Source organism: Pyrgilauda ruficollis, unplaced genomic scaffold (genome assembly GCF_017590135.1).
Source record: "Pyrgilauda ruficollis isolate IOZ18807 unplaced genomic scaffold, ASM1759013v1 scaffold9, whole genome shotgun sequence".
NCBI classification, from domain to species: Eukaryota; Metazoa; Chordata; class Aves; order Passeriformes; family Passeridae; genus Pyrgilauda; species Pyrgilauda ruficollis.
In genome coordinates this window covers 2,957,806-2,971,232 of record NW_024531043.1, presented here as the reverse complement: position 1 = coordinate 2,971,232, position 13,427 = coordinate 2,957,806, and the positions used below count along the sequence as shown (strand labels likewise).

Sequence of the window (13,427 nt, the reverse complement as noted above, 5' to 3'; positions counted from 1 at the left end):
TCCCGCGCGGGAGGGCGGGAACAGTGCGGGGGCGGGGCCGGGGGTGGGCTGTGACGGGGGCGGGCGCTGCCGGGCATGGCGAGTGTGAGGGCGTTTATTCCTGAGGGAGACGGTGTGTAGGGAGGGGTTTATTCCTGGGGGGAGACCCGGAATAGGGGTACGGGTGTGAGGCTGTTCTTCACAAGGGGATTTGATCTGTGAGGAGGGCTGTTCTCTTGGTGCGGGGGAAAAAGGGGCCGTCGCTGAGGCGGTGTGGAGTGGGGATAGGGCCGGCCCTGAGGGGAGGGGATGCGGGGACATTTTCCAGGGGATGTAGAGTGGCGACAGGGTGGTGGCTCCTGAGGGTTTGTGCTATGGAGATGGAGCTGCCCCACGAAGGGCTTGTGGGCTGTGCCCAGCGGAGGAGGCGCTGCTGCTGGGAGTGCAGGATGAGGCAGGTGGGGTTCAGCTGCCTTTCCGCGCTGCTGCTGACACACAGGTAAATTACTTGCCCCAGCTATGGGACCACCAGGAATATTAAGGCAGGGATTTTAGGGAGATGACACGCGACATGAGGCAAACACGATGCTGTTCCTCCAAGTGAGGTGTCTGGTGGGGCAGTGCAGTAACACCTGTTCCTCCTCTGGGGTCCGTTCCCTGGCTGCCTGTTGCCCACAGTGAATTTTATAGAGGTTATTTGGTTTTCCACTCTCTTATATGCATCCCTAGATGAATAAATGCTTCACTGCTGGGAAGTAGCTAATTACCTTTCTCTGACGGTGGCAGAGAGGTAGTTTCATATGGTGAATCAGTAGGAAAAGAATTCAAAAGTCCTGGCTGTGTTTCCACATCCTCAGTGCTCTAGGACATGGTCCTCAGGCAAGCTGATTAATTTAATTTAAATTCCTGATTTATGTTTGTATTTTTTCCTGACCAGGCCTAAATGAAGTCTACAACATCTTCATGTGGTTCTGCCTTTTTTTTCACACCACCATAGGTAGTAGTATCTGTATAAGTATCTTAAACATGTACAGGAAAGCCTTTCATGTGCAATTTGAGGGGAAATCCAGATACAGACCTCATGAAACAGTAATACTAGTAACTGACTGAATTGTTGGGATTTACATAACCTGTACATAATGGTAGGATTGGCAGGAAGTTAAAGATGGTGGGATTTGATGCTGTTAGGTGCTTTGGTACAAGCCTTGCAAGAAGCATTAGCTTTGATGTGTCAGAGCACCCCACTGATGGGCCTGACAGACAAGTTTCCCCAGAATTGACTGAGAAGTGATTCAGAGGTTAAGGTGCAGCTAAATGTAACACACTTGTTTACAGTGTAAAATAATTACAAGGCTAAACTGATTAATAATCTGTCCTGATCTAATCTTTCTCCTTGAAATTAAAAGTAAATATGTGGACATGTAACTATTTTAAAATTACTTTTATCATGTGTCTTATTATTAAATTTGTGGGCTTTTTTTAACATCTTTTAAATTATACAGACTGCACTCAGGGAGGGATAGAACTTAAATCCCTAAGGGTACTGAGGTGTGCTAGGCCTGTGCAGCTGAGCCGAGTCAAAGAGGGGATTAGTGCCACAGCTCTTCCAACAAATGAGAGACTGGAGATCTTGGGGCTTGAGAATGTTTGTTCAGGTGATGCCTTAAGTTATAGCTTTCATATTTTCCAGATTCTGTACTGCCTTAGTGTGTAACTCTGAATTTCGTATAAAGTGTTAGCAAGTTCTCTTCATGTTTAGTCAGACAAAACAATCCTTGTCCAGCCTGAGAACAGACAGACACCATTGCAGCTTCAGGCCCAAAAAGTATAAAGAATGGCGAATTGAGGAGAGCAGTCTAGGAGGATGGGACTTCATGGCCTGAAACTGTAATTGGACAATTAACCCCAATATGTAAATTTATAAAAGTGTGAAAACTCATGACCGGTTGTCCATCTTGGGTCTGTCTTCGGTAGAGCCACGGCCAGGCGCTTGTACTGGCCAGGGTGTGTCCTTTGAAGGCCTTTAATAAATACCTACTTCATTCCTTTGACTCTGTCAAGCCTCTGCTGCAGGTAGTGCAGGAAGAAATGAGGAATGCCTCAGGCTGGATGGGGCTTGGAGCAACCTGATTTAGCGGAAGGTGTCCCTGCCCTTGGCAGGGGGGTGGAACAGGATGAGCTTTAAGGTCCCTTCCAACCCAAACCATCCTGTGGTTCTGTGTAACTCCTTCTGTAATCAGATCAGTGGGAAACAACACCTCAACAAATGTTGCAGATCTAGAGAGGGAACTTGTGAAACTCAAGAGATGTGCAATACATGAGTGTGAAAGAAACAAGTGGGGAATGATGACTGAAGCACTAGGGAAGGCAACAAAAGAAATCTGGGAAATGTATCTGCAAAAGTACACGAGGTAGACAAAGCACCAGGGAGATCTGTAAGGTGAAGAAGGAAAAGTAGGATAAAAACTCTATTTCTCCAGAACTCTGGGAACAGTTAATTCTTTCCTGAACAGAAAAAAATTAAACCATATTAACAATATTTTATGCATCATCAGACACTTCTGCTTATATATAATACATAAGTAAATATATTTTTTTTCTCTCATATATAAGATATAAATAAATGTATTTTTTTTTCTGCTATAGAATTAATGATGTTAATAGCTGCTGTAGAGTAATTAAGAGGTAATAATACTTCAGGTTAAGCATTAGAAAATAGGGGAATAAAGCAGTTTGGATGAGATAGCTGGGCTGGAATGGAATGAAGAGAATCAAGACAGTCAACAGTGTCCCAGCTCTGTTCTGAATTCTTAGGGAGGCGTAGGATTACTTTTTGTTTAAAATTACTCAGTAGATAAACCATTATCAGGTGAAAAAAACAAGGTAAGAGGGACCCTTCAGTATTCTGTAGAGAGATATGGTGAGTAGTTTGCTTTAGGTATCTTTTTTGTAAGTTAGGTGTAAGTCTTGCCTGTCTCGCAAAGGCTCTGGGTGCCTTTTGAAACAGCAGAAGTACTATTTCTTTTTCAAGCAGAGGCTTACATTTCTTTCTACGTCTGATAAAAATAGAGCAGAAAATGCATGGATATTATCTGTCTGCAGGTAGCAAAGGGACACTGTCCCTTTCTCCTTTGCATACAAGGATGTACCATCCTCTGACAGTTTGTTTGTTTTCTTAAATCTTGGTTTATCCTCGTTGATGTCTAAACCCCCCTTGTTATCTTCCAGAAGCTTTGGTCATCACTGTGGAATTCCTGGTATGAGAAGGCAGAGCGTCAGGGTAGAGAGAAGATCCTTGCTGAACAGCTGTAATGATGAAGACAGTGATTTTAATTGTCCTAATCACCTTCTCTTTGCTGGCTTCAGGTAAGGCTGATGCAGAGAGGGAGAGAGAGGTTGCCTCTGTGTGGGTGACATTCAAACTAATATATGCTTTGGTTTTGTTTTCCTCTGTGCAAAGAAAGACGTTGCAGTTAAAGCTGTGCCTGTATTTTTTCTATTTGATCATTGGCAGATGGTGACCTTTTAGTTTTGCAGCAGCTTGATACATAACTTCCTTAGTAATTCGTGAGGCTTTGTTTCCTTTGAATAGCTGAGATCTGTGTACGCGTTAGCGGTGTCAGAATGAAGCAGGGGACCTCCAGCTGCTCCCCTCTAAAAACACTGTGGATTCTTCTTGGAATTGTGCTGAATTAACACCAAAACAAGTGGAGGACTGATGTCTGATGCTATGCTCAAAGAAATAAAAACTTCAATGATTTAATTGTGCACATTGCTAGTATTAATAGTTCTCCAGAGAGTCAAATACTTAAACATCTGGAAGTGACAATTTTAGAGATATTGTGGCATTTTCTGTGCTTTCAGTCCTGGTTTTCATTACATGGCTTAAGATTCTCTCGAGTTACATAACTGCATGCTATTTTTGTGTACAACAATCACTTTTTTCCTCCTTAAATGTCTAGTATCTTCTTGGAGATGCAATGATGATATATTTCAGAGCAATAATACAAGATGGAGTAATTGCAGCCTAAAGCAAAAGAGGAAATTTTGTTGGCATGTCTGGATTCCTGGAAGATGTAGCTTTATAGTTGGTTTAAACCCACTGAACCTCCAAGTCCTTCTGAAAAAGGAAGTTTCACCTTCACCTCCACCCTTAATTGCATCTTTTTGGCATGTTGAAGCACCAGAGGAAACAGCAGAGCAAAGGTTAAAATAATGGCCTGTATTGATAGCCAAGGACAGCAGTAAAACTGATAAACCCCAGAGAATGCATGTTTACATCAAGGTTAGAAGGTCTGTGCTCTGATTGTCACATCCCAGTTGACTTGTTAGGAGAAAATCTGCACTCTGGTAACAGGAAGATGGTTGCCCTACGTTGTAAGTGCCATTCCTTCTCTTGCAATCCCAACAGGAGAACAGAGGCCATAGCCATAAACATGTCCTTACCTTTGGTTCCTCCTAATTTTGGGTGGAAGCCTTACCTAAGATTCACTAAGGTTGAAGCAAGGGAGACTCTGTGGCAGAAGATTTTGCCATAGTAATTGCTGATTCTTGGAAAATCTGCCTAAAACTATTTGGTTGCTTTCAGTCAAAAGGAAGCAAAGAGACATATTAAAGATTCAGCATAAAATGTTATCCTCATGCTGGGCAAAAGTGACCTTGGTCACATGTGGGCAGATCTCTTGGGTGCCTCTAAGTTTGTGGGTATGTGAGTGTGACTGACCACAATCAAGCTATTGGGAAGTTAAATAAAATAAAATAACCTCTCTCTTCCATAAGGTGTTAAACTGAGGGTTTTTTAATGAAATCCTACAAATCTTGACTTTTTTTTTTGACCCTGTAGGGAAGAAATTCCGATGGTGCACCCTTTCTGACCTGGAACAAAGAAAGTGTGCTGAGCTCTCCAAAGCTCTTACAGCTGTGCTGCCCCTCACTACTGCCAGTTCCTTTACTAGGATTTCTTGTATCAGAGCCCACAATACATATGACTGCATTGATAAAATCAGGGTGAGTTCACAGAGACTTTAAAAAGTCATTTTGTGTCCAAATCCTCTTGGAAAAGTAACTGGTAAACAAAAACTATGGGAAAATAAAATGATACTGAAATAACTGAACTGCTTATATACCAACATATATGCTTATATGACACAGTCACTTGAGAGGCAAGAATTAAATCCTGTGAGCATCCTACCAGATGTACTGTTTTACCCCAGCTAATGTCTTTGCAATCTCCAATAAACAGTGAAAGCTGCTTGGAAATAAATAGACAAAAGCAAACTACTAAATTAAAATTTGTTCAAGCAGAAACTATGATCTTGAACCTTCTGTTTGTTTCCTTGTAGACACACTTGTTTTGAGGGTTTTGATGTTGTTTTTAAGGCAAATAAAGCAGATGCTGCCTCCTTGGATGCTGGAGATGTTTACTCTGCTGTAAAGCTGTACGGTTTGGCAGTGGTGGCAAAAGAGATCTATGATCAAGGTAGGCTGGTAAAGCTGAAGAATAAACTGTACTTCTGATTTGGCTAAGAAATGGCTTTAGATTTCTTGGGGGAAAAAAAAGCCAATATGTTTTTATTAACTTTGTAGGAATATGGACCTAGCTAACAATTGTTTCTAAAATACTTAATGATGATGAATAAAATACTAGTGGTGCTTTGTACCCAGTAGCCTTTCTGCCTGTGGTACTGACAAACTTGCATTGTTTGTTTGACAAGGTGCCCTGTGGCCAGTATATGGTTAAGTTCCTAGCACAAGTATCTACACTGAGTAGGCCTAATATAATTTGTTCTTTAGCTATGTTCACTGAAGTAGTTCAGCTTCTCTTCAGAGATGGAAGCTATAGAATTGAGATTTTTTTTTCCTGTTACACATTTTGTGCTATTGCAGGAAATTGTGTGTTTGCTGTGGCCATTGCCAAACGAGGAACTCTGGATATGCAGAGTCTGCGAGGTGTGCGCAGCTGTCACAATGGAGCCAGGTGGACATCGGGCTGGAATATTCCACTTGGCTTTCTCCTTGCAAGAAATTACCTTTCCTGGGATGAGGCCCAACCTCTGAGCCAAGGTAGGTGATACGAGCCATAGGGCAACCTCTGTCCATAGCAGATGTAACTGAAATGCCAGCAGATGTAGGATGAACTAGTTATGGCCATGATATGTTTGGCCCCTTTTCCTCTTCTGATTTTTTTTCCCATTTGAGTTTTTTCTTTGTTTTGTTTTGATTTTTTTTCCCTACACCTGCAGCAATTAGTGAGTATTTCAATGCAAGCTGCATCCCTGGGGTTGGTGTTGCTGCTCCCCGATTGTGTGCTCTCTGCCAAGGTCAAAAATCCTATGTCAGAGACAGAAACCACTTCTGTGAGACAAGCAGTAATGAACCCTTCTATGACTCTGAGGGAGCCTTCAGGTGAGCTCTGGGACACTGGGCCTGAATTCACTTTTGGGGGAAAAAGAACTTTTAAGGTAGGAAAGCCAGGTGAAATGGTAATAGGATGGCATTTGTCTTCCTGCAGGTGCTTGAAGGATGGAGTGGCAGATGTTGCCTTTTTGGATCATCTAAGAATTATGAGTGCCACAGGTAATCTTAAGAATGAAGTTTTCTTTTGATCTCTGGCTGTGCTCTTTCCTGTGTGGGTGTTTGAGGGACATGCCTATATTTTTGTTGTTTCCGGAAAATTCAGGGTATTTCTTGGCTCTCCACACAACTCAGAAAGAAACAACAGGAAAGTGTGAGTGAGCAATGATTGCTCACAGGAAACTCTTAAAATGGGAGCAGACAGGTGATTTCATTAGCTGTCAGTATTTTATTTGCCCAAATTACAAGATTCCTTTTAAAATTCAGCATATTGAGCTGCATAACTGTGAAGTTCCTGTACACCTACCTTGTACTTTTAAACTCAGTTGAGCTCTGTACCAAAGGTGGTTAGCAGTAGTATTTGCAAGTTAAGTATTTTTAAATAAACATATTTACAGTGGTACAGCTTAAAGAGTATTTTGGAGCAGCTCTGGCTGAGGTCGCTCTCTTTGTTATAAGAAATACTTACCAAGGACAACTTTCCCAAGTGTGCTTGCTACACTGTGCTGCCTGCATAACCTTTAGCAACCTGCACCGAAAAACATTTTATATTCCATCTCCGTGTCTGCTGGCAAGTCATGGCTCTGGTCACAGACAGATGAGTGTCTCCTTGTTTCAGAGTCAGAACAACAGGAATATGAACTCTTGTGTCCTGATGGGTCCACAGCTGAGCTGACTGAATACAGCACCTGTAACCTGGGCAAGGGGCCTGGCCGTGGCATCGTCACCCGCAACAACTTCCAGAAGATCACCAACAAATTTCTTAGCATGATCCAGGTGAGTGAATATTATAAGCTGTCTGTGTCCAGACATAGTTTTTTCTTCTATCTTTGTGTGGCAGTCATGATCCACGTTGCCTTTTTTCTTGAGAAATTTATATTAGTGTGAATAAAGTGCTAAAAATTGTTTGTTTGGGGGAAGGATCTTGCATTGACTTGTGTAAAGTTTTGCTTTTTCCTAAAGTGTTCTTCTGTAGGAGGCTGAGAATAAATCAGTAAAGAAGGGGAAGATGCCATAACACACAAACTGGAAAACGTCTAATGATGTTCATCCTGCCATGGAACTTGAATCAATTTTTATTAGCTGAGGGAGACTCATAGGTTCAGGCAGGGCTCACTTTTCTTCATCTCTTTTTCTAAATTCATAAATATTTGATATCTTGACCACTGATACAAAGGGAGGGAATGTTGAGGCTGCCTGTTGCTGGATGAGCAGATTGGTTGAAATTTTAAAGTGTTGTTCTTGTCCTAGCGCCTCTTTGGGCATAAAGGAAAGGAAAGAGCCAGATTTGAACTCTTCAGTTCAGCACCATTTGGGGGAAAGAACCTGCTGTTCCAAGATGCCACTCAGCACCTGCAGCTTCTCGAGGAGCAGCTGGAGATTGCCTATGTCCTTGGTCTGGATTATGTGGCTCTCCTTAAGGGACTCGGCCATGAAGGTGAGAACCATTCCAGAGGACTGTAGCTAAAAAAAGGGAAGAGAAAGTTCTCCTTCCACATTATTCCTCCCTCCAGGCACAAATGCATTTACCTGAAAATCCCCCTAACATATCACAGATTGCTGCACTGGTGACGTGATCTGCTTCCATTTCAGGGAGCTCTTTGGACAACAGCATTGTGCGCTGGTGCTGCATCAGTGATGCTGAGCTTCGCAAATGTGAGGAGTGGGCACTGAACATCAAATCCGACCCGTTGGTCTGTGTCCAAGCAACTTCCATGACCAAATGCATTGAAATGATCAAGGTAGGAGACTCCTTCTGCTCAGGGTGTAAGACTGCACAGGGTATGTATGTCTTGTCTGAACTAAAGAGAGGAAACTAGCTTGAGGAATAAGTGGGAATGAGAGGGAATTAATGCAGGGGAATTTCCAGCCAGTGGAGAAGTCCTGCTGCTTGGATACTTAATTAATGCAAATCCTGTTTTTGTTATTTTCTCTAATGCTGCTGGCAGAGTAGTGAGGCTGATGCGGTCACCCTGGACGCAACACACGTGTACATTGCAGGGAGATGTGGACTGGTGCCGGTAGCTGCAGAATGCTATGGTGAGTTCTCATGTGACCTTATCAAGAAGAGAGGGAATCAAAAGTACTGTTAAGAATATAGTTAAATTTCTACAGTTTGTGATGTTTTGTGAGGGAAGCAGGAGTCAGCATAAATGTCCAACTACTCCTCCCAGCTCTTCTGCTAACTGGCTCTAGCACTTGGTCTGTTTATTTTATCCCTTCTGTTAAAGGGACAAAGATGCTGACATAGCTGAAGAGGATCACAAGGGTTTTGAAGGAATATTGCCATGTAAAAGGAATGACAGCAGTTGCAAGATCCTTAATGTTTATCTCTCCTTCCAGGGAGAGATTGTGCCCCAGCAGCTGAGACCATGGAGAAAACAGGGAAACTAATTCATCTTAAGCACAAAGGTAACAGAAACTTTCTAGGGTTTATGCAGGAATTTATTTGCGTGTTGGTTTAGAAAAGAATTTTCTGTGCAAGGACAAGAACTTTGTGGCTAAACAAAGAGTGTAGGTCCTGTACTGTAACTGAAGATACTGTGACAAGATGAGGGAGGGAAGGGGGGCTGTACCCTTCTGGAATACTTAATTGCCTTGGTATAACTGGTTGTTGTCATTGTTTCACAGCACTACCACCAGTTTATGCTGTTGCCCTAGCTAAGAAAAGTGCCAAACAGATTCACATCCATAACCTGAGGGGAAGGCGATCCTGCCACAGTCACCTGTACAGTCCTGGAGGATGGTTACTTCTGTCCAGACACACAGTGGGAGCTCAGCAGAACAATACTGAGAACTGTGATATTGCCTCTGGTAAGGGCTGCCTCTGGGTTCTCTCTTAAGTAGACCATGAAAATCTGAAGCTTAAGTTTTTGAATAAAATAGAAAGGGGGCCATGAGGATCCAACCAGGAACTGATGACTACAGTTTCAAAGGGTGTTGAAGCAGCTTTTCCTCCTGTTTAAGTGTGTCACACTATTTAGCTTCCTTCTTGCTAGCTGTTAGGATGAAATTTCTTTCCTGTCTTTTCCCATATGTGAAGAAGCTTGGGAATACCTTGCCTTAATCTCATCTCAGTTTTCTTTACTCAGCTTATCAGAATTACTTTTGGAAGGGCTGCATGCCAGGAGCAGATGGAAACCTGTGCAAGGTGTGCATTGGAGATGGTGAGGTGGAAGGAGCTCGAGTGTCCAGCAGATGTGCTGCAAGTCACAACGAGCGTTACTATGGCAATATGGGAGCACTCAGGTGAGCTTTTTGTGAGAGTCAGAAATGCAGAACAACAGCCAGAATTGCCTTATTATTTTGCTGATTTTGGTGGTTTTTGGAAGCTTTTTTTCCTCTATTTGTTAAGCCTCTGTCTGTGTAAACTTTTGCTAGTGTATATTTTGTTTTGGTTGCAGTTGCTATGGGATGTTCAGCTGACTGATGGTTTAAAATCGTCATTAAACCATTTCCAGAGCAAGGCAATGCTTCCAAACATGTATGGCTCAGAGCATTGGTACTGACTCATTAAAGGGAAGGGATGCAAGAAGAGCAGAGGGCAGAGGTGCTCTGGTAAGAAGCAGTGTAGCATACAGGAGATGATTAAATAGAGTGCAGATTGAAAAAAAAATAGTTGAAGACAGAGAAGACTATTAAAGATGAAACTTTCATGAAAGTTTATGAAAGCACTCTTATGAAATGAACATAATGTATTTAGTTGAATTCCACTCTCTTTCCTGCCGAGGCATGGGTGAAAGTGCACATTGTGCAGCAGCTTTGACTTGGAAGCTGCTGTAAGGAATGAAAGGATTGTCGTAGCAAATCTCTATGGTGAGATCACCAACATATTCCAAGGGATTAGAGATGGGAGGGATACTTCCAGCTACTCCAATTTTAGCTTCAGATGACTGTCCAAATGTCAGTCACCATGTAGTGCTGTCTTTTATCTCTTTTTTTTTTTTTTCTTGTACTAGGTGCCTAGTTGGCAATCCCAGTGGAAGAAGCTTTGGAGATGTAGCTTTCCTGGAACACTCAAACCTGCTCCAGAACATAGAGGGTAAGATGCAGATATTCTCTTTTCCTTTGATAATGTTCATTAATGTCAGTTACTTCCCATAAAGCAGCCATCACTCATGAGGATCAGTCTTTACAGGTTTAATCTAGGTCCATGAAGTTGTGTTTGTAAATGGAAGATTGCTAGAAGCTTTCTGCATGTAGGTGTTCCAGTAAAGCTCAACATTCAGATGCTGTAAGAGAGGAAAGAATCACTCAGTGCAAAGATGTGTGTTGGAATAATCATCCTTGGAGACTGCACTAAATTTCTGGAAGCTTTAAATTTCACAGCTTTAAAAGGCAAACCAAAATATGTTTTTCTTAGAGTCAAGGAGAAAAGAAACCCTCATTAAAGCAAAACAAAATTCTATTTTAGGCAATTTCAGTAAGAGAAGAGACTTTTCTAAGAAAGGAATCTCTAAAATCAAATTAAGATATAAGGGGCTGGAAACCCACAGGAATTCCTGCAGCAATTAGCAGTTTGTTTGGGGAAGCAAAGGGCATGTGGGCCAAATCCCTTTGTTTCCAGAAAGGGATGTGGTTACAGATGCAGATGAGGCATGATATGCTGTTCATATGCCTTGATCTGATTCTAATTTAGTTGATAGGTGCAGCTTAAGTTCAGTGACCTCAGTGAAGACACTACCCTGGTCCTTATGCATTTTCCTAAGAAATGACCACATAGCACACTGTTTGTTTTGAACACATTGACTAAACTCCCTCTCAAGTTATAACATTTTATTTGAGATTCACCCTCTCTTCTGCTTTACTTTTTCTCTTCAGATCTGGGCAGCTCTGGTTGGGCAAAAGGTTATAGCCCCCTTGACTTTGAACTCTTGTGTCCGGACGGAACACGCGCCGCAGTCACAGAATGGGCAGGCTGTAACCTTGGCCCCATTCCCCCCAGCACAGTCATGACTCGACCAGTCACTGTCACTAAAATCTCTGACTTCCTACTGAAATCTCAGGTGTGACAGGTAACAGGGAATAGCTTGGCATGTTACTATTTGTTATGTACAACTGCTGAAAACCCTTTCAAGATGAAAAGCTTTGTATAGTAGTGCCTTCAGATCCAACACAAAAGAATGAAAAATGTGCATAGGAGATTGAGGAAATAGTTATTTGGATTCTCTTAAGAGGTATTTTGGCACCAGTTCCCAAGTTCCCATTCCACAGAGGCTATACTTTTTCTGAGAAGTAAGGCACTGCAGAAGTGCATTGTTTTGTACTAATATGAACAGTGCTAGATAAAAGTACTATTAATGACCCAAGCTGTGAAACTTTTATTCCTTTTCTGTTCAGGAATCTCTGGGAGGCAAATTGGATTCTGAATTCCAACTCTTTCAGTCGTGGAAGTATGGTGAAAGTGATCTGCTTTTCAAAGACACCACTCAGTACCTTGTTCATGCAAGTCATCTGAGCTATCAGGAGATCCTTGGAGAGTCTTTCCTTCAGCTGGCAGAATCAGTGTTCAATTGCACTCCTGCAGGTAAAGTCAAGTTCTTAATTCAGAGTTAGAAAGAAGTGCAGCAGGCAGCCTTCTGTGCACAGCTCTGGCCTTTTTGTTTAGACTGCATGGAGATGTATGTTCTACCTAATCCTGTTCATAACAAATTTCTAAGGAGTCCTGTGTTAAGACTTCTGTGAGACTTAACTTGGTAATTGCAATTCAAAAGGGGAATTTGACCTCTATTCTGCTGTTTTAATGAATAGCATCTGAAGAACTTACTACTTTTGAAGCTGATAGCATCTCTAAGTGTATACTTTCTTACTGGTTTGTAGGCATCTTGGACTTCTGCAAACAGGATATCTGTGCATCCTCATCCAACTGACAGCTCATACAGAAGCTCTGCAGGGCACATAACATCAGCATCGTTGCTGAGAACAAGGAAAATGTGCAAGTCCAACCAATACAAAGCAATCAGCAAGGAAACAGTCATCTCTAGAAATATATGCTGAACACCTTCTTGTCTTTTTTTTTTCAGCAGATTTTATGTTTATGATGATGTAATACTGCTCATATATCATCCCTTTCTTTTTTGGAGCACGGCAGCATGGGGAACAGCACAACCAACAGCACAGAACTAGGATCAGCATAGTGGTAAGAGCAGGGCCACTACCACGGACCAAAATACAGACTGGTATGAGTGGCACAGGTTAGTTGGTAGCATTTTGCCTGTTTGTCTTATAAACAGTTTCCATGCAAAAACCCCAATCAACTGATACTTTGGTAGTTGCAACATTGTCTTTCTGTATCTGTGATTTTGGTTGCAGCTAGATAGCCCCTGCTGAATGCACATCTATATTTCTTCTTAAGCAGTGATTTTTTACTAGTAAATCAAAACATTTTTTCTCACAAATAAATGTATTAAGACATTTAATAGCCAGCAGAACTGGATGCTTGCAGCAGTGGATATTCCTCTTTGTCAAGACCATTACTTTATATTGATGCTTTGAATTTAAGATTCTCTGAAATGTCAAAATACTATCTGTCAATTACACACCACAAGTTTTACAAGCAGAAACTGCCTGAACATGATATGAAGCCTTTGAACAGAAATAATCTGTTCATCATCTGTATCCCATCTTGTCCCAGTATGGTGACAGAGCCAAATCCTCAGGTGCATTTGCAGGCAGCAAGCTGCAGCCCTGAAGGAGCAGGGAAAGAGCAGGATGCTTCTTTAGGCCTCTCAGATGTTCCTGCCTTTCTTTCCTGGAGCTTCCCTGCCATCTGTGGGGCCCGTGTGACACTGCACTTGGAAGAAGGCACTTGAGAACACAGTGAAGAAATGCAGCTGGCAGCCTAGCTTTGCCAAGACCAGCCTGCAGCTGATCAG

At 42.2% G+C, this 13,427-nt stretch overlaps 1 protein-coding gene across 2 annotated transcripts; it reads left to right on the top strand.

The window, feature by feature from the left end:
- The first annotated feature begins 68 nt into the window (after positions 1-68).
- On the top strand, positions 69-13,212 carry LOC121365040 (melanotransferrin-like). Of its 2 annotated transcripts, none has more exons than XM_041488894.1 (18): positions 69-112; positions 3,208-3,345; positions 4,823-4,986; positions 5,359-5,458; positions 5,866-6,042; positions 6,222-6,384; positions 6,491-6,555; positions 7,172-7,329; positions 7,804-7,990; positions 8,146-8,294; positions 8,502-8,592; positions 8,896-8,964; positions 9,184-9,366; positions 9,645-9,801; positions 10,512-10,594; positions 11,374-11,558; positions 11,893-12,079; positions 12,373-13,212. In XM_041488894.1, the coding sequence occupies exons 2-18, from the start codon at positions 3,291-3,293 to the stop codon at positions 12,420-12,422; spliced, it is 2,223 nt and encodes a 740-aa protein (XP_041344828.1). In that variant the 5' UTR covers positions 69-112; positions 3,208-3,290; the 3' UTR covers positions 12,423-13,212. The 2 variants fall into 2 exon arrangements, with proteins under 2 accessions (XP_041344828.1, XP_041344827.1); XM_041488893.1 differs by lacking the exon at positions 69-112 and adding an exon at positions 355-478.
- The last annotated feature ends 215 nt before the right edge of the window (positions 13,213-13,427 follow it).